The 21,577-nt window shown below is 35.2% G+C and overlaps 1 protein-coding gene across 2 annotated transcripts; it reads right to left on the bottom strand.

The window, feature by feature from the left end:
- Positions 1–4,778: 4,778 nt before the first annotated feature.
- LOC103945247 (receptor-like protein kinase FERONIA) lies at positions 4,779–8,077 on the bottom strand. Of its 2 annotated transcripts, none has more exons than XM_018647986.2 (2): positions 7,597–7,722; positions 4,779–6,546 (listed from the first exon to the last, which is right to left on the bottom strand). In XM_018647986.2, the coding sequence occupies exon 2, from the start codon at positions 6,535–6,537 to the stop codon at positions 5,071–5,073; it is 1,467 nt and encodes a 488-aa protein (XP_018503502.1). In that variant the 5' UTR covers positions 6,538–6,546; positions 7,597–7,722; the 3' UTR covers positions 4,779–5,070. The 2 variants fall into 2 exon arrangements, with proteins under 2 accessions (XP_018503502.1, XP_048424797.1); XM_048568840.1 differs by having other exon boundaries at positions 4,780–6,530; positions 7,597–8,077.
- Between the last annotated feature and the right edge of the window lie 13,500 nt (positions 8,078–21,577).

The following is a 21,577-nucleotide window of genomic DNA, read 5'->3' as shown; positions in this document are numbered from 1 at the left end:
GGGGCAAGGTGGGGCGGATAATTAAATTTCTAAACCTAGAACCGATCCGAACCTGGCTTGTTTTAAACGGGCCAGTTCGGACCAGGTTCGCGGATCTAATTGTAATTTTTTTTTTTTTAATTTGTGTATAGATGATGAAATAATGGAGAAGTATATGGAAAAATTAATCTTCTAGTCTAAACATGAATCTTTTATCCAAGCATCCAACACTAAAAAACAACAAACTTGAAATGAATCAGATGGAAAAATTAACACACACGGCTAAAGATTAATTCTTTAAATAAAAGTGTAAAACTAATAGAGAAGTAGCCTATTCTTATTTTGCATGTTGCAGTAATTGTGTTTTACTGGTGTAGCAGAGCAATGAAAACGCCAAACACAGATTTCCAGTGATAAAGCTCTTTGTCCTGTCTATTGGATCTAAAACCTATACATAGTCTGCATACTTCTCTTTACATCTCCACCCATTTTCTTCTCCATAACTCTATCATATCTTCTCCAATAGCACAAAATCTAAATATTCAAAATTCATACACTAGCAGCAAACCAAATTCGAAACTCTTGCACAAGCAGCAGATCAAGAACCCGAAGTCCCAAAATCTAGAAAATCTTAATTTATTTTTCAATCCTAATCCCAAAAATTGAATACCTTTTGAGAGATAGACCGTTAGGTGGATGTTGGAGTTGAGAGGAGTTGGTGGTGGTGGTGGTCAGAGTCAACTTCAGAAGGGAGGGAGCTCAGATATCGAGATTCGAGAGGGATGAGAGTCAGTCAGTTTGAGAGAGAGAGAGATCGAGAAAGAGGAGAGTCACTGAGTCTCAGAATCAACGATTATATTTGAGAGGGAGAATTGAGCTGTGGAGATTCAGTCTAGGAGGGAGAGATTGAGAAACAGAAAAAGTGAACTAACATAACTGTGTGTGTGAATTGTATGTGTACGTGTCATGCCCCAGACCCGGGGTCAATAGGAAAAACTCAAACCTGAATCCGGCGCGCAAGCTAAAAAAAATAAATTAAATAAAAGGAAAGTGAAACTGGTTGAGAAAATATGAAATTCCTCTTATAACAAGAAATTGATAATTCTTTACAAGACTAAAATAATTTAAAGGAAATTGACACAGGTTGGAAAAATAAACTCCTCTTATTAAAATAACTTCATAATCCTTACAGGATGTACAAAAATAATAAATTATAATCCTTAAACTTCTCCTTAATCACAACCTCAGCTCTTCTAACACCTGTCTTGCCAAATAACTCATCTGTAAAATAATAGGTGAGGGGTGAGCAACAACCAACATCGCTCAGTAGGGACATAACCTTATCACAGTAATTGACAATATTAAATTAAGTGTCATGAAATCATATAGCCAAATATCAAATCATTATTGCTAATAATGCATGAATGCAATGCAACCTCTTCAATTACCCCCGTTAATTTATATAATAAAACACGCGGACCTGCACGTCCTATACCATGCATTTTACCTCTGCAGTGGTGGTTCAAATGTTCTAATATACAAATTAACCCCTTGTAACTCAATCATCCCGATTTCCCCTTTTGTTAGTCATCTTGCCAAAACCCTTCGTTGCCAGTCCCAATTACCCTTAAACAATCTGTGCACAGTGGACTCACCTGAGACCTGGTACCTGCTAAGAGTTTGGCTCAACTACACAAAAGATCCTTTCCAACTACCTTCATTTCCAATTCTTTCTCAACACTAAAACTCCAATCACATAACACATCATGAATGATGCACAATTAATCTCATTTCATATTCCACATATTATCACCAATGAAACACCACTCCAACAACAGTTCACAATTACAACTCTATGAACATTCGAATCAAGCAATGATACACATATAACCAATTATCATCCAACCCCAATCAGTCAATCAATATTAACAATAATATAACACTTCACGAAATTTAATAAGATCAATCTCTGTAAAGGTCTGCCGTATTTCCCCTACCTGGATTTCAAAGCATTGCTCTGAGATAATAACACAAGAAACCACAACTGTTATAAGCTCCTATTCACAAGTATAAGAAAATTACCAAATGCCTTATATGAATTTTAATACTAATTAACATACTTAAAACTCATCAGTTCCACGCTACTCAATTCAAAAGTCATTTGGTTGACTATAATGTTGTACAAAATAGTTTCGTATATAGCAAACATGTATAGTGCTTATTCAAAAGTCTTTTGCCTTAAAAACCATTCAAGTAGTATGTATATATTAAATTGTACATAAAACCATTTACCAACATGCTTATTCATTTAACAATAGACACATATCCATACATATACATATATATGCAGTACATGCTTCGACTCTTCTCTTTGCAATAGAGCAGCATCCAAGTCTCCTAAAGTTCAGTGCCTTTCAAAGAGTAGGAATCAACATGGTATTGTTATGTAACATGCAAAATACAGAACATAAGAGGCTATCACTAAAGAACAACATGAATAGAAAGATTTTTCTATAAAACTAAATCAGCAGTATGAACGAATTCAAATACATATGCATAACGATGCCTAACAACCCCTTTTTAGTTTAGATACAAACATTTATAATTTATTAATAACATACAAAGATATGAGACAAATAACTAAGACGAAAACCTAGAAATGAAAACTTTTTAAACTTGAGAGAGAGTAGACCCCGATAGAAAACGTTTCACCTACCCAGCGAAGAAAACCGAAGCAATAACATTCTATTTATAGGAGAGGGAAGTCGGCACAGAGGAAGGTGAGATCAGACCAAGCAAACTTACGCCGCCTAAAAGCTATCGATAGGAATGATGTAAAAGCCCTTTAATTGGCTATGGTTTTGGTCCAATTAGAATAGAACAAACAGCTTAATAAAATAATGTAAAAGGAAAGAAAATGAATAATATGAATATATAGTTCAAATACTACCGTAATGGTGTACTAAACTTATTTGGTTCAAAATAATAGTAAATTAGAGTACAGAAAAATAAAATAAAGGAATTAACGATTAAATAAGAAGTAATACAAAATTTTTTGAAATTAATAAGTATATACAACACATAATTATATATAATTATTTTTGAAAATACAGGTCCTCACAGTACGTGTGTGAGAATTGTATGTGTGTGTGAGAATTGAACGGTGAAGAATTAATCTCCATTATTAGACAGTGGGTACGGTTCGGGTGGGGGCCTCATGTCCTCAGAAATTTGTACTTACCGCGCCCCGCCATTCATTCAGACCCAATCCGTCCCATCCCGTTTTTGTGTATAAAATATAGGGAACTTTAACGAAAAGTTCCCGGTACTGTTCACTTTAACGAAAAACCACATTTTTATACTAAAAAGTCAATCTTGGTACTATTCACTTTACCTTTTATTTTATCATTATCGTTAAAACTCAAAGTTGTCAAACCATTTTCATTAGTTTTCCTTAAAATATATGGAACTGCCTCGAACCCGGCTCGAACCGCTAGAACCCCCCGGGGTCCAAGATCCATTTGCCCACCCCTATTTTTCATCACTCTGATAAAATGACACAACTGCAAAATAATTAAATTCCCACAATTAATTAGCAATTCTTTTGGTTGCTAAAAAAAAAAAAAAACGCATGACAATATTCAAGACCAAAAAGTGTTCGGTTTAATCTTCTTTGTGTATTGTTGAGATTATGATATGTATTAGAACATCTTTACTAGAGTCTGTAAATAGGGCCAATCCCCATAATAAATAGGTATAAAATAAATATAGGGACTAAACAAATTTCTAATGAATCGAAAAGTGAATTCCTAAAGTATAAGAATTTACCGAATACATAATGTATGTACTCATATATAGGGACTACATAGGAACACAATGAGTGGAAAATGTGCCTTGCATCTACATACTCCACATTTTCAAATTCCAACAGCACAAACTGGTTATCAAATGGAGCATCCACTATTGCTGGTGAGGAGTACTCGAATGGTGCATTGGAAGAGCCATGAAACAGTTTAAGCACTAGTGAGCTCCCCAAGTTACTTGGATGCAATGGATCTTGCGTACTTGCTTAGATTGTGATGTTTGTGGAAATTGAAGCCAAATTTTGAATAGCAGTCTGTCGGTTTAGTCCACTTTCCACTGTGATATAATATGACAGGAGAAATTATGTGATGACATTTGTTTTCTAGTACGAAGAAGAGTGCCTTGTATATGACATTCTTGACCATATTTTCAATGATAATTCTGAATCTCATAAAAGTTGATTTTGTTTCCAAATTCTAATTATTTGCCGAACTTATATTACATTTATACGAAAACCCAATCCAAGCTTTGTTAATTACGATGGCTAAAGTCTGTTGCAGTTTTCATAATGTGATTCAAAATTTCAAACATTTCATGTATGAATTCAAAAGTCAGTTGACAATAATGTTTCATAGTTCCGTTCTCTGTTGGCTGCTGCTTGCTGCATCTTTCGGCTTCCATTGTTGTTGATGTTGCATCTGAGTGTCACCCAATGTCATATAGGTCTGATGTTGCATCTAAGTATCACCCAATGTCATATAGGTTGAAAATCAGAGTACGTGACAAACAAACTAACCATATGAACAAACAGATGAACAAACGAATATCAAATGAATATAATTTTATTAACCGAAAATAAAGAATGAAGCCTACAAATCATAGAGGATTACATTGTGATTGACTTATTATTCTATAGAGCAACAAAGTATCATATATATATATATATATATATATATATATATAAAACTAACCTAACCCTAATAGGCAAGGAAACGAAACTCTGTTATTAGGGGCAATCCCCAAAAAACCAAACATTAAAATAAACCTAAATACTAATATTTTCCAACAATATACACATATACATAAATCCTATATATATATATATATAAAACTAACCTAACCCTAATAGGCAAGGAAACGAAACTCTGTTATTAGGGGCAATCCCCAAAAAACCAAACATTAAAATAAACCTAAATACTAATATTTTCCAACAATATACACATATACATAAATCCTACTGAGATATCATTTTCAGAATATTGCTCACATTTTGTAAAATTTTGCTCATCATCGTCCATTCGTGTCGTTGATCTCAGAGAAGATTGTCACAGATATATGTTGTTTGGATTCATTGGTAGAACAACTTTGCTCGGTACTACTAGTTTGGTCGCCGCGGTCATTAGTAAAGGCAACTCCATTGTCACCCTTACTTCCAATGCTCTTTTGATGAAGCTGCAGTGCAAACTCAAGGCCTCTCACAACATCATTCATCGACGGTCGTTCGATTCCTTTATCATGTAAGCAACTTATAGCAATCTCAACAAACTTGTTCAAGCACTCGACTTCAATCTGACCCTTCACATTTGGGTCAATGATTTGGTCAAGTGTCTCGTCTCTATGACAACTCTTGGCCCACTCAGCGAGGCTAATTTGCCTAGTCTCTACCGTATGCAGCAAAGCTGGCCTCCCACATAATACCTCCCACAAAACCACTCCAAATGAGTACACATCAGACTTCTCAGTCAACTGTTGACGTCGGAAGTAATCCGGGTCTAGATACCCGAAACTACCTTTCACCATGGTGCTGATGTGTGTTTTGGACGTGTTGATCGTGCCCATTTTTGACAACCCGAAATCTGAAACCTTGGCGACCATTTTCTCATCCAATAAAATATTTGTGCTCTTAATATCACGATGAATAATGGAGCCATTGGCACCACTGTGAAGGTAGTGCAATCCTCGCGCTGCGCCAATACAAATTTGGAGTCGTTGTTCCCAAGGAAGAGGTTTAAGGTTACCAGTACGATACAGATGGTCACCGAGAGTGCCGTGTGCCATGTAATCGTAAACTAAGATCATTTCGCCATTATCGGAGCAGTAACCAATGAGTGAAACCAAATGGCGGTGGCGAAGTTGGGAAAGCAGCTCGATTTCCGTCTTGAACTCATGGGCCCCCTGTGATGATTCCGGTCTCAGCCGTTTGATAGCAACAGGAGTGACACCACCGTCAATGCACCCTTTGTACACATTGCCAAACCCGCCAACACCAATAACGAAAGTATCCTTGAAGTTTTGGGTGGCGGCTTTAATCTCAGCCAATGAAAAGTAACGACACAGATAAGGTGATAAAGGTGATCCCAGGGTCTCTGTTGACTTTTTCTTCCCATGGTTGGAGCTGAAGGACTTGACTTTTCCTCGTGGATGGAAAATCTCTAGAATAAGGGGCAAAACAATCTCTAAGATTGGAGAGAGAACAAGTATGCCAAAAACTACACCAAGGATGATGAACACTATTCTTGACAGTGGCAATCCTAGAGAAGCATTGGATACGGTGACGGCTAGCTTCATGCCTGCCTGGCAATGATTGCTAAAACTGCAGATGTAGTAGTGGTTGCCTGCGGAGGTGAGTGTGATGTTTGTTGGGCCAGTTGTGAGGGATGAGCCAATTCGTTCTTCTTCGTTGCATGACTGGAATGATGCCCTTGTTACTTGAACAACGTTTTGTTGACCGGTGATGAAGTTGAAAACTGGCATAGAGAGTTACTGAAATTTTGTGAGTACAAAAAAAATTAGGTTATTTAGCTTTAAACTTTACTAATATGATATGGCCAATTTTTACTTTTAACTTAATTAATGAGGTATAATTATTTGGGAAAATACTTGTCTCCTTCCTATTGAGAAATATACTTTCATCATACAAACATCATAGCTGATTATTGGCTTTATCACTTGTCTCTTCGCACATGCTTGCCTATATGACAATTAGCTTTTTTTTACTGTTTTATATATATTTTTTATTTTACTTATTTAGATATTATTTTTAAACAATACTTTTTAAATAAATATATATAGATAATCTAAAGAGCATCTTGCAAAAAGTTTGGGTATTATGAAGTTTAAAGGGTACTTTTATTTTATTTTATTTTTTTTTTCTGTTTTATTTTCCTTTGCATCTAAAGTTTGTTAAGAATATTTAAACAACTTTTAGGGTTGTATGTTATTCAGTTTATCATATTTTTAGTCAGAAAATCGTGAGCTGCTCTCAAACTTCTAGAGTTCCATTATTCTTTCAAGAGAGACCGTTTGTAATCCCTTCTATCTACAACTTACGTTGTTTCATTACATATGTAAGGAATTTTTGGGTGATGCTATGGGCACTAAATTTGTAGAAAAAATTTTGAAAACTAAAAGACATAGAAGTTAATGATCGATTTACTATTTAAATGTTGATAAGCGTGCTCATTTCTATTAGCGACATATCATTTAGTTTGTAAATTTTATCTCCGGATTTAGTCTATCTAGCATTACCCGGATTTTTTTTTATCCCTTCTATGTACAACTTCTGGGTTTGAAACTATTAAAATAATTTAGGGGAGAGAGAGGTTTGTTTCAAACCCAGGATTGATAAGTAGAAACCTAACACCTTATTACTAGGATATTAGACCACAAGCGTCTACAAGGAATATAATGAGTCAATAGAACAACGTGTTTATAGCATATAATGAGAAATCACAATATGATATATATCTTGTTCATGAATTCTAAATTATAATACGAGTGAACCGTGTTTATAGGATGAGTGCAAAATCTTACTGAGTGTATCACCAACTGTGAAGTTGTTAGTAGCAGCCCAATTTACATATTCTTGTGCCCCAGATACTGGAATAGTCCAACCCATGTTATCTCCCACCACATGCACTTTTTGTGTTGCCACACTTTGCACAAACATTGCCACAAATACACCAAAAATAACAACCATATTGCTCTCCATTTCTCTCTGTCGATGATCTGTCTGTTTAATGATGAATGATTTGATCTCCTACTTTACCAAACTGTATTGTTTAGACGTCAATATATGGCAAGGATGCATGGATTGGAACGTGGCTTTCATCAAAAGTCAAGAGTGGAAAAGAGTAATGAAAGACTTGATGGGAGACTTGAACGCGGTAGCCTTGACGTGCAACTAGGACCGTTTGCTTATATGTTGGGCGATTGGTTATCTTTGTTGAATAAATTTTTCAATGTGTTCAGAATACCGGATAGTATATCATATATTATTATACAAATGGAAGAACACTTATAAAATCACATGTTGTTGAATATTTTAATATTATATTAATATATTTGTGTGGAAGAAGTTGGGTATTTGCCCAACAGTTACTCTTCATCAAATTAAAGCAATGTGACTTTTCAACTTTGCTAAAAGACATGTCTGACTAGTGCATAGTTTACTAACAGACATAACCTTTGGTAATTGATGCTTTGCTTCAGACATGCGTATTGGGCATATTGCTGTAATATTAATTCAGTTGTATTCCTCAGCGAGAAGGCATATCCAAAACCAAAGGATGTATCCCATACTGAGAAGGCATATCCAAAACCAACCTATAAATTGGTAGAAGAGAAATTCATTCAGAAATTTGTTGTCCACATAATTTCTTTGCTCTCTCTTCTCTCTCCATCACATGCATACAATTTCTTTTTATTTATTTCTAAGGGAATACAATTCGGTTTTGCTAATCGAATATTTCATACTTTGTTATATCCTGGAAATGATTTGCCAATAACCCTTTAGTAAACTCATTCGAGTGGGGGCAAATAACACTTTAAGGAAAAGATTCAAGTCGTACCTCAAAGTCAACATTTAGATTATTCTCTATATTTCTACATTTACATTAACAATCTTAAAGTGTTATTTTCGTCTTGGATAACAAGTTTGATAATATGGCTTTGAAGATTATCAATCAAGATGTCTACAAGCTAGACAAATTTGATGGATCAAATTCACCCGATGGAAGGACAATATGCGTTTCATGCTTACTATTCTAAATGTCATACGTGTTGGACTCGAAATTGGAGCCTATTTGTGAACCAAGTAACAAAGACACAGACTAAATAGTTGTCGATCAAAAGAAGCGTGAAGAAGATGAATTGGTATGTAGAGGACACATCTTGGGCACATTATCTGATCACTTATATGACTTGTACGCCCACATTCAATCTCCAAAGGAAATTTGGGAAGCATTTGAACACAAGTACACAACGGAGCAAAAAAAGTACCGATAAATTTTTAATGTTCAAATGTTATGAGTTCACTATGTTTGATAACAAACCCATCATAGACCAAATTCATGAATTATTGGTCTTGGTCTCAAAGCTTCATGAACTTAAAATAGTTATTCCGGATCCTATGATAGTTGGGGCTATTATGGAAAAATTACCACAAACATAGAATAATTATAGAAAAAAACTTCTACACATGGTGGAAGATATTAGTTTGGAGAATTTGCAAAAAGGCATTCAAATTGAACAGGAAACTTAAAATCGTGATAACAATTTTGCAAATCAAGACTCCTCGAAAGTTCACATTGTCGAAGGAAACAAATACAAAAGGAACTTCAGAGTCAAAATTGACAAAGGGAAGTTTAAGAAGATCAATTCCAACAACAATCAAAAGAATACAAATGGTGTCTGCTACCATTGTGGAAAGAAATGCCATTACATTCATGATTGTAGATACAGAAAAGCAAGTAAGGAATATGCCAATAAGACCAATAAAGCAAATATGGTGGAAAATTCTGGAATTCATAACATAGTTGCAATGGTATCAATGATGCATCTTGGCATGATTATCGAACTGAATATAGCAACAGCAATAAAATCATCCGATTGGTGGCTCGACTTAGGGGCTACTATATATATACATGTGTGCAATGATAAGGCACAATTCTAGACATATGAAGCATCAACAGACAATCAATAGAAATTGACGTTGCTTAATGTACTACATGTTCCAGAAATTAAAAAGAATCTTGTGTCTACAAATTTGTTATGTAAGAACGGTACAACTGTTATAGAGTCCGACAAGTTAATAATGTCGAAAAATGGGATGTTTGTTGGGAATGGGTATTCTTGTGATAAGATGTTCAAATTAAGTATTAATAATAAAGTGAATTCTTCTGCTTATATTGTTGAATCTTCCTCTCATTTATGTCATTTACGTTTAGCGCATGTAAATTTTAGATCTTTAAAATACAAGCACACACTTGGTTTAATTGCTTGCAGTGATGTTTACAATGATAAATGTGAAACATGTATTCAAGCGAAAATGACCAAGAAACTTTTTCTAACTGCCGAAAGAAACACAAATTTATTAGACTTAATACATTTTGACATATGTGAATTTAATGGTGTTTTAAGAAGAGGAGGAAAATGATATTTTGTCACAGTTATAGATGATTGTTCTAAGGTCACTTATGTTTATTTACTGTCTAATAAAGATGAAGCTTTTAAGTGTCTTAAGCGCTATAAGGCTGAAGTTGAAAACCAAAAGGGAAGGAAAATTAAATGCCTTCGTAGTGATAGAGGTGGTGAATATTTTTCACATGAATTTGATATCTTTTGTGAAGAGTATGGTGTTGTACATCAAAGAACTGCACCCTATACACCACAAAAAAATGGTTTGGCAGAAAGAAAAAATAGGACACTCACTGAAATGATTAATTCTATAATAATCAATGCAAATGCTCCTAAATATTTATGGGGAGAAGCATTGTTTACTGCATGTCATATACACAATAGAATTACATCTACGAAGACACATGTGTCACCATATGAAATTTGGAAATGAAGAAAATACAATACAGATGAGTCTATTCAGACATTTAAAGTCAGGCTGGTTGCCACGGGTTTTAAGCAGAAAAGGGGAATAGACTATTTCGATACATTTGCACCAATAGCTAGGCTCACTTCAATTAGAATATTGTTTGCATTGGCATCTTTATATAATTTGCATGTGCATCGAATGGATGTGAAAACAACATTTATAAATGGTGATTTGGATGAAGAAGTCTACATAGAACAACCAGAAGGGTTTGTTCTCCCTGGGAATGAAAATAAAGTTCGTAAATTAGTAAAGTTGTTATATGGATTGAAGCAAGCACCAAAACAATGGCATGAAAAGTTTGATTTTGTCATTTTATCATATAGATTTAGACATAACAATGCTGATAAATGCATATACTCTAAATTCACAAATGATTATGGTGTTGTTATATGTTTATATGTCGACGACTTGCTAATTTTTGGTACAAACATGAAAGGTGTATATGAAATTAAAGAGTATCTAAATTCAAAATTTAAGATGAGGACTTGAATGAAGTAGATACCATCTTGGGAATTAAAGTAACGAAGCATAGTAGGGGTTATGCTTTGTGTCAATCACATTATATAGAAAAATTGCTTCTTAAGTTTAAGCATCTACAAATAAAAGAAGCAAACACTCCTTATGACCCTAGTGAAACTTTACTTAATAATTCTGGTAGGTCCATTGCACAGCTTGAGTATGCTAGTGTAATCGGAAGTTTGATGTATGCCATGCATTGTACTAGGCTAGATATCGCATATGTAGTAAGCAAACTTTCTAGATACACTAGTCATCCAGGTATTGCTTATTGGAAAGCAAAAATAGAATTTTTGGTTATCTTAAAAGAACTATTAACCTGAATTTAACTTACTCTGAGTTTCCAGCATTACTTGAAGGATATCCAGATGCAAATTGGCTAACAAGTGCTAATGATAATGAGTGTAGATCAAGGTGAATTTTTACAATTGCTGGAGGACCAATTTCTTTGGCTTCGAAGAAGCAAACATGTATGGCACATTCAACTATGGAATATGAATTTATAGCATTAGCGGCAGCAGGTAAAAAAGCGGAATGGATTAGAAATTTGTTATTGGAAATAGAGTTGTGGCCACAACCAATGCCATCCATTTCTTTATACTGTGATAGTGAGGCTACTTTGTCCAGAGCATACAATAAGATATACAATTGAAAGTCTAGACATATTAGTTTGAGACATGAATATGTCAAGCAATTAATAACTGATGAAGTTATTAATATTATTTATGTTAAATCAAGTAATAACTTGGCGGATCCATTAACAAAAACACTTTTAAGAGCTTTGGTAGTTAGTACATCTAGTGAAATGGGGCTAAAACCTTTTACTGAAAATTAGCCACCAATAATGGTAACCTGACTTTGTCTAGAACATCACTAGTTTAAAAGTTTAATGGGTAATAACAAGTTATTGATAAGTGGTTGTGAAAGCATTGAAAATTAATATATAGCTTATTCCAAAATGATTAGTGCAAGATTGCTACGTTTAGGAGGATGAGTCTTATCTCTTAATGAGGTTATTTGTGTTATGTCTATAGTAGCAGAGACATGAGAATGAACCAAGAGTTATGTTTTCTCTTGTAAATGTTCATGAAACCAGGATGAAGCATAAGGCCATAATAGTGCTTAATTAGTTCAGAAATTTCTTTAAGGAAATAAGACATAGTCATGTGTGTAGTGATTCCGGTTTTAACATAAGAATAGTTGGTTTAAACTTAGGTCACCATCACATTCGTTATAACTTTAAATTACTTATACTAATTAAAGGTTTAATTCGAAAGACACATTTATTGTATGAATGACTATATTGGTATGCTTGCGATTAATTATAAGGAGAAAATTCTTATATGTCATTTATTATATATTTTTAAAATATGGGAGGACTGTTGAATATTGTAATAATATTAATATATTCGTGTGGAAGAAGTTGGGTATTTGCCCAACGGTTACTCTTCATCAAATTAAAGCAATGTGACTTTTCAACTTTGCTAAAAGACATGTCTGACTAGTGCATGGTTTACTAACAGACATAACCTTTGGTAATTGATGTTTTGCATCAGACGTGCGTATTGGGCATATTACTGTAATATTAATTCAGTTGTATCTCATGGCGAGAAGGCATACCCAAAATCAAAGGATGTATCCAAAGGATATGTCTAATGGGCGCAATCTCTCCTATATATTGGTAAATTGGTAGAAGAGAATTTCATTCAGAAATTTGTTGTATACACAATTTCTTTGCTCTCTCTTCTATCTCCATAACATTCATACAATTTCTTTCTAGTTATTTTTAAAGGAATACAATTCGGTTTTGCTAATCGAATATTCCATATTTTATTATATCCTAGAAGTGATTTGTCAAGAACTCTTTAACAAACTCATTCGAGTGAGGGCAAAAAACACTTTAAGGAAACGATTCAAGTCGTACCTCAAAGTCATCATTCAGAATATTCTCTATATTTCTACATTTACATTAACACATGTGGTATACTATCTTGTATTCTGGGCACACCGAATAATTTCTCAACTTTGTGTGCTTGCTATTTACATTCCCATGCCAATGGACAGAAGCCAGAGTGGAAAGTTTTGAACCTTCTAAAGTTAATTCTGAATCTCATTTTTAATAACGTTATTTAACACAAAAATCTAACGCACTTGATGATATATTTTTAATGTAGATGAGTCCCACTAATATATGTGGCATTCACCTATATATTAGAAGTATAAGAGCAAATATGTTAATTTTCTATGTCTAAACAACATCACTCTTATGTTAGATATGAAAATAAAAATTCTTTAAGAACTTTATAATACCGAATTAGTTTTTGGAAATATGCTAGTGACTTTTCATGTTTTAGTCCAACAACGTATATTGATTAAATTTGAAAATTCCACGATTTTAACACCTTTGAAAATTCTACGATTTTAAGCTCTCAGTCTACTCTTATGGGTATTTTACAGATATATATAAAATATTAGTAGAGCTATATTGTTATTGGGTTGGATAATTAGTTGTTAAAAAAAACAGAAGTCAGTGAGAATTGAATCCACAAAAGAATACACATGCATTATTGTTTTTTTTTTTATCACTATGATAAAATGACAACTGCAAAATAATTAAATTCCCACAATTAATTAGCAATTCTTTTGGTTCCCAAAAAAAAAAAAAAAAAAAAAAAGGCACATGACAATATTCTTTGAAGATCAATCAAGACCAAGAAGAGTTCAGTTTAATCTTCGGCCTTGTTTGTCGGTCCGTATAAGGGATCGGATATAATAGTTAATACGGTTTTGGATGTTTAGTGCCAATTATGTACTAAATAGTACTCGTATTACTTATACTGAGTTCGAAAGAAAATCAAGATGCTGTCATCTTCTTCTTCCTCTTTCACTCCACGGCCTTCGCCCTCCTCTTCAGTTCCTCGTCGTGGTACTCGCACAGGTTCGCATCTCTTTTGTTCTGCGGTTTGTAGAATGCTTTGTTAAAGGGTTGGAGGAAATTGGTTGCAGAACTTTTGTTCTGCGATTTGTAATTTGGGGATTTTTTGTCGAAGTAATTTGGGAAATTTACATTAGCATAGTTTTTGTTAACCATTTGATGTCATAATGCTTTGTTTTTCGATTTGTATTATTGAGATTATGATATGTATTAGAGCATCTTTAGTGGAGTATGTAAATAAGGCCAATTATCATAATAAATAAGTATAAAACAAATATAGGGACCAAACGAATCTCTAATGAATCGGAAAATGAATTCCTAAAGTATAAGAATTTACCGAATACACAATGTATGTACTATGTACTCATATATAGGAATTGCATAGGGACACAATAAGTGGAAAATGTGGCCCACCACCTTGAATGCTGCTGTGCTGTTGGAAGGCTATTTGCCTGACACGATTATTGCTGGATTCGCCAGACAATCCCAGCAAAATGATTTTTTTTTTCTCCACAGATTCAAGGAAGATGGGGTGATGGTATTTTATTATGGAAATTATTATTGGTACTCTAACAAGCCCTGATTGAGCTGCCACGGATTCTAGTAAAATTCTTATTTTACATACTAAACTTTTTATATTTGAAAAGAAAAATATACTTATGAAAAGTGTAAAATGAAATTTTTAGAGTGTCAATAACACTTCACTTTTATTACATATATGGATAAATTACACTTTACCACCTCAGGTTTAAGGTCGATTCAATTCCTTACAACATCTTTAAAACATTTCACTTTCATACCTCAAGTACTATTTTATTTCAATATAATACATCCATTACATTTTTCATCCATTGATCCGTTAAGATCTAGCGTGACTGCCACATTTGTGCCACGTGTGTGATGACCCGTCCCAAATTATTATATAATTTTTCTCCCCGAGTGTGTAAAGTGACAAATATGCCCTCGTTGGCTTGGTGATGTGGATGCACATATGTAGTTTTAAATTATTTCCTCGCCGTTGTTATTAAATCGTACTTGACATCACAAGCATGTTGACGCGAGTTAGGGTCAAATCGGATTTCTAACGAAAATGTTACGACGATTAAAGATCGAGATTGGGTAGAAATATAGTTTTGGGTTGCCTATTACTTATTCACCAATCATTTTAGTTCCTATATTCTTAAGCCAATCAGATTTGGGTTGTTTTGTTTTCCTTGGGCCAACTAGAACCTAACTTTCTCTCTCTTCCTCACAGCAGCCCAATCAGGGCTTGTGATCATTTTCTTCTGACCAATTTTGTGCGCGCGCGCACACACACACACCCACACACGTACGCTTCATTCTTCTCTCCCTCACCTGCTCAAACTTTCCTCGTCCGTACACCATAGCACCCATACACCCAACCATCATCAATTTACACGGATCGAGCTTTTGAAGACAACCTTCGTGTTCCTTGCGAGCTTAGGAACCCAACCGTACCCTTAGTTTGAAGAACGGATTATGGGAACTCGAGAAACCATAAATTCCGGCGAGGTGAAGTTTGCTCTGTCATGATCCTGACATGATTTCAAGGTTTTAAGGCTTAGTAAGGCACCCACTCAACTTCTCTAACATATTGGAACAATTTTGGAGTGGTTTGGACGTTGGAATAGTCGAGTTCTTGAAGTTCTAATTTTGGTCGGTTTTTCCAAGGATAATTCTAACCGTTTTCCGTTAGATTTTGGAGCTCTAATAGATATGGTTGTGTTCTACTCTTCAAGACCTTCAAATCCATATAAGTTTCATGGATTTTGATTGAGAATTGAAGAGGATATTAAACTTTAAAAATTTTCCAAAAATAGCGAGTACAGACGGCGGCCGGCGGTGGATTCCGGCGAGTCACTGGAGAAGAAGAGGAATATTCCGTCAACTTTGACGGCATATACTAACAGCGTCAAGTAACTCCATTAGGGTTTAACGGAATATTCTACTATTTTAACGAAATATTCCCTAACGCTGTTAGGAATTCCATTAGTGTACCAGGCACGTGCTTGCGCTTGAGGGGCGTGTGATGTCCAAAAATTATTCTAAAAATATAGGGGTGTTCGTGTTGTCGAGTAGATCATTTTAGTATATTCAAACGCCCCATTTGAGCAACGTATGAGAAGTTATTCCTTGGGTTTATGTATGTGCTTTAAAATTAATGAAAAATTAGTTATTTTGCATATAGGTGAAACGTACCTCGAGGACGAGCGTGGACAAGCGAGATTGAGGGGGCTATGATCCTGCTACTTATAAGTGAGTGGGCATTTGCTTTATATATATATATATATATATATGTATGTATGTATTTATATGTATATATGTATGTATATATACACATCATGGTTTCCAGAACATTTTTAAAATGATTTATGCTTTAAATGCCATGTTGAAAATGAGTTACATTTTAAGTATTGCGTTATTATAAATCGTGGATTATATTGTTTGATGCTGCAGAGGCTCAGGTAAGCTTCAGGTGAGTATATTGTGATGGTATTGGTTGCATTACACTTTGTTTTGCATAGATGCATTTAGAGCTCATCATTGTTGCACCCCGATGTTAGTGCTCCCGCCCGAGGTTAAGGCACAGTCCTTCACGTGATGTTCACCTCCCGCACTGTACACTCACCTTGGATCTAAGTTTGGTGCCAGCCTTGTCGTACATACCACAATAGGTGGTTCCTACTCATAGGTTACCCGTAATTATTTGCACAGCTTTCATGTGATCGTAGCACTTGAACGTACATATTTACACCCAGCCCTGTCATACAGACCACAATAGGTGGTTCCAACTCGTGTGCTAGCATATACTGATGAGCTATAGGTCTTGATGCAGGAGGCAGGCCTTGAAGAAAACAATTTGAAACCATTAATATGGTTTGGAATAACAAACGTTTTGTATTTTAATTATTGGGAATTTGTTAAGTTATTTTGGAAGTTGTAAAGATGTTGTAGAAACCTAAGGTCAATTAATTTGTAAACCCTTATAAATATTGTACTAGGAAGTCTTGAATGGAAGACTGGAATGAATTAAAATATATTTTGCTTTGTGCAATTGAAGTGAGTGATTTCTCCTTCCCCAATCAAGCATTTGGCTTGGTCGTGTGAGTAAATCCACGATTAGCGACGTGAGCAAGCTCTGTTACCCCTGGTTGACCAAATCCCAGGTTATCTATTCCACTCTCCTCGATACCCTTGGTTTTGTCCTGCATCAGGTCTAGTCATACAGGTCACATTAGGTGACTCCGACTAGCATACTACTTTATATTGATTTCACCTGGCTTACATCTTTTAGTGCGAAAACGTTATGACATGGCATACTTCGATCTTTGTTTTGGGCCTTGTGCATTGGTATTCGAATGTATATACGTAGTATTATTTTCTGGAAACTATACAGGTTTTATAGTGAGGGGTTATTATGTTCAGAAAGGAACGAATAAATACTACAAGTGAAGACAAGCGAGCGCAAAAAGCTAAGGATGAACAAGTCCCTAATGTAGTTATTGCTGAAGTTGGACTTGATGCTTGGGGTAGACCCCGTGGTGAGGAAAAAGATGAGAAAGGTGAGTCGTCAGATCATGGGGCTGCAAGAGATCGTGGACCTTCCCCTTGGAGTCAGTCTTGTAGATGATCTCGAGGTAAAAGAAGAGGAGCTTCTGGACGGTGTGGTCCTCGGAGGGGACGACGTAGCGGATGATAGTGATGAAGAGGTGAGGGATGTTGTTGCCGTTGAGGAGGAGGATGATGGCCGGTGATGAAGAGGTGGGGGGTGATCTTGGCAAATTTGAAACGGGGAAAGTGAATATGAATCGGAGAAACCATCCCTCCTCAATAATATATAGTCATTTTAGTTATGTTTTTTTGTAAAGGAAAAAATTAGTATCTAAATATTTTAAGTCAACATAATATGAAATTAATTAAAAAAAATAAACATGAACAAAAAATTGTATCTAATCAAATTGTCACATAAAATCGCAAAAATCTCAAATTGAAGAATTAAACCATAAGGAGTCAGGACTCTCCTATTGAAAATAATATTATTTTAGAGATATAAAGATTTCCTTAGTGTGACATCCCACATCGCCCAGGGGAGTGGATCCTATAAGCCTTATATGTATATTCCCATCTCTACCTAGCACGAGGCATTTTGAAAGCTCACTGGCTTTGGATTCCATCAGAACTTTGAAGTTAAGCAAGTAGCGCGCGAGAGCAATCCCATGATGGGTGACCCACTGGGAAGTTCTCGTGTGAGTTCCCAGAAACAAAACCGTGAGGGTGTGGTCGGGGCCCAAAGCGGACAATATCGTGCTATGGTGGAGTCGAGCCCGAGATGTGGTGGGGGCTCGGGCTAGGATGCGACAATTTGATATTAGAGCCTAACCTTGGTTGCGTGTGTGCTGACGAGGACGTTGGGCCCTTAAGGGGGTTGGATTGTGACATCCCACATGGATCCTGTAAGCCATGTATGTATATTCCTATCGTCTTGCTGCCATAGCTCACTAACTCTTTTTTTTTTTTACTTATGGCCTGGTTTTATGGCTTGAACTTTCAGTCACTCACTTAAAAGAGTTAATTACATTAATACCTTTTGAGGTTTTTTGAGTTTTTACAAAACCCTTTCAGGTTTGAAATATTACACAAACATTCATTTAGGTTTTAATTCACTTGCACAAATACCCATTTGGTCGAAAATCTGCCAATAAAAATACAACCATACCCGTTAATTACTTAACAAAATAAAAAACTTTTATAAATCAATAAAAAAAGAATATCAAATTAAGAATTACACATAATATTAAAAATTAAATTACAAGTTTTGTGTAATTCAACCCTCTTGTCTCTCTCTTAACCCAATTCTCTGCCACCAACAAAGAGTGAGAGTTTAGTTCAATGGAACCAAAAGACAAGAGCCACCCGAAGTCTCCACCAACTTCGGCTAAATTTGACCTGAAACTAATTGGGTTATCGGCATTTCGACCGAAAATGTCGGAACCGTTGCCGTGTTCTCAGCCGATTCCTTCGTTCACTTCTCCTCTAATAGATTTCAAAGCCTTCTCTTCTGTAAACCCATTGGGTGCTTTTGACTTCATTGAAAAGGTTTCAATTCCAACGTCATCTATGGGCAGCGGCGATGCCAACATGGTTGTTCCGCCGCAGCCTTTGGAATGTCTGTAGGGCATTCCGGTTCCTCCGTTTCTGTTCAAGACTTTCAATTTGGTAGAGGACCCATCGCTCAATTCGATCATATCGTGGTTCACATGCTAGTTTTATTTTTTTATTTTTTTATTGTTTTGTTTAATTCTTAATTTAATTTTCTGTTTTAATTGATTTATAAAAGTTTTTTTATTTTTTTAAAGTAATTAATTAGAAGGGTATGATTGTCTTTTTCATAGGCAGATTTTTAACCAAAGGGGTATTTGTAAAGGTGAATTAAAACGTGAATACGTGTTTGTACAACGTTTCAAATCTGAAAGAGTTTTATGAAAACTCAAAAAACCTCAAAAGATATTAGTATAATTAACATCTCACTTAAATAAAGGCCACGGATCTGCTGTTCCCGAATTTGTATATCCTTTTTGTCTCCTTTGTAATTTTTTGACATACGTCTCCTAACTTAACTTTTTTATAAGATAAAATCCAAATTAAAAATTGAAGAGAAAAACAACGACAAGAGAGATCGTCTCATGTCGGCTGCGACTCCTTTCCTCACGGCCAACTAAGCTCTTTTCTCCTTTCTCTAGAGAAGCCGCATCGATCTATCTGATGTTTGAATTGTTTCTTCACGACGATTCAGATCTCTCTGTTTGTCTATAGCGTGTCGATTCATATATCTCTCTCATCCCTAAATTCCAGAATTCACAGAAATTTTTGTTTTATGACGGGTTGGATCCATCACGATCTAGTGCGCGTGTTCAAAGAGAGACGAAGAGGAAGAACGTAACGTGAGAGAGAGAGAGAGAGAGAGAGAGAGAGAGAGAGAGAGAGAAAAGAAGGTTTTTTCTGGCAATAAGGAGCTGCATGGCGTGGTTGGGGTGGGTGGCTGTCGACATCGTTTGGTTGGCGGTGGAGTTTGGATGGCTGTTTGATGCTTGTTTTCCTTTTTAACTTTTAGCTTTTTTTAAATTTTTGAAAACGTTTAACATTTTTGGGTATAGAGTTAAGTTGAGGCACATATGTGGAGACACAGTAAGGCATGAATTTAGAGACAGCAGAGATCCGCAAGAGTGATCAACAAATTAAAAAGAAACTGCTAAAGTGGATCAAACTACACCCAAATGATTTCATATCCCAATGGAACAAATGATTTCTTATCCCAATGGAACAATCACTCTTTCTCAGACTTCTCTCATCGGTCGAATAATTAAGAGAAACAGGTTAATATATTGTAGATTGTTGATGGTACTGCACAAATTCAAAGACAAAGAACGACATTACCAGGATAACAAAGAATGCAAAATTCTCTTGGGTTGAGTTGCGGACAATGTCGCTTTCTTTAAGATTTTTCACGGCTTTGCCCAAGTTGCGCAAGCAATCACAAATACCACACTGTTCCGAGGATATAATAGCACATAATCACCTCTGTTTAGACCTTCCTTTGCACTAAGGAAGATCCAAGTTTTTCTTAGGTTTTTCAAGTGTATTTTTTACCTAGCAAGAACCCTAGTATATATAGACTTTTGAAGGACTTTAACGTTGGAGTAGTTGAGGAGAGAATGCTCACAAAATCAAGGATCAAAACCACACGATATATTTTGTTAGATTAGTTACCGACGGAATTTGAATCCATACCATAATACAAGGGCTCAAAACCACTTAGTTGAGAAAGAATAGGTCTCTTCAACCAAAAAAAAGCCTTTCAGTTTAAGAAAGATTTTTCCACAAAAATAGGAAGCTAACGCTAACTAAACAGCTAACCCAAAATTTTAAATAAACAGCAAGTGGCCTTTTACGATAGTGGTGGAAAAGTGTTGAGCCTTACATAACAAAGTGGGTTTAAACTCCATCGGTGGCTAATCTAACATCTAATCTAACAAAAAATTTCGTTTGAAAAAAAAATTAAATAAACATACAATCGTAACATAGATCATATGACTTTCTTGATCCGAAGAACTGAAAGGCTCATTAACGAAAATCCTTTGAAACAAAACCCCCACTGATGGGTTGAATTATTTTAAAAACACGCACACGCTAAATGAAAGATGAAAGAATTTGTATCCAAATTTAAAATTTTGCAAGAGCCTTATTGATAACTGATGTAAACCAGCAATCCATAGCTATGAGATAAGAGTGTGCGAAGAAGAAGAAGAAGAAGAAGAGGAACTAAAAGAAATGAATTAGAAAAGTATAGAGAAAGCACTGATTGTATTGAATGAAAGATAACCAAGGGTTTACAAGGCTTTTATAGACTACACATTTCTTAATGACTAATCTACCCT

Source organism: the organism of the source record quoted next, unplaced genomic scaffold (genome assembly GCF_019419815.1).
Source record: "Pyrus x bretschneideri cultivar Hongxiangsu unplaced genomic scaffold, Pyrus_bretschneideri_v1 Contig5, whole genome shotgun sequence".
Classification (NCBI taxonomy): domain Eukaryota; kingdom Viridiplantae; phylum Streptophyta; class Magnoliopsida; order Rosales; family Rosaceae; genus Pyrus; species Pyrus x bretschneideri.
This window is presented reverse-complemented; position numbering and strand designations above follow the sequence as displayed.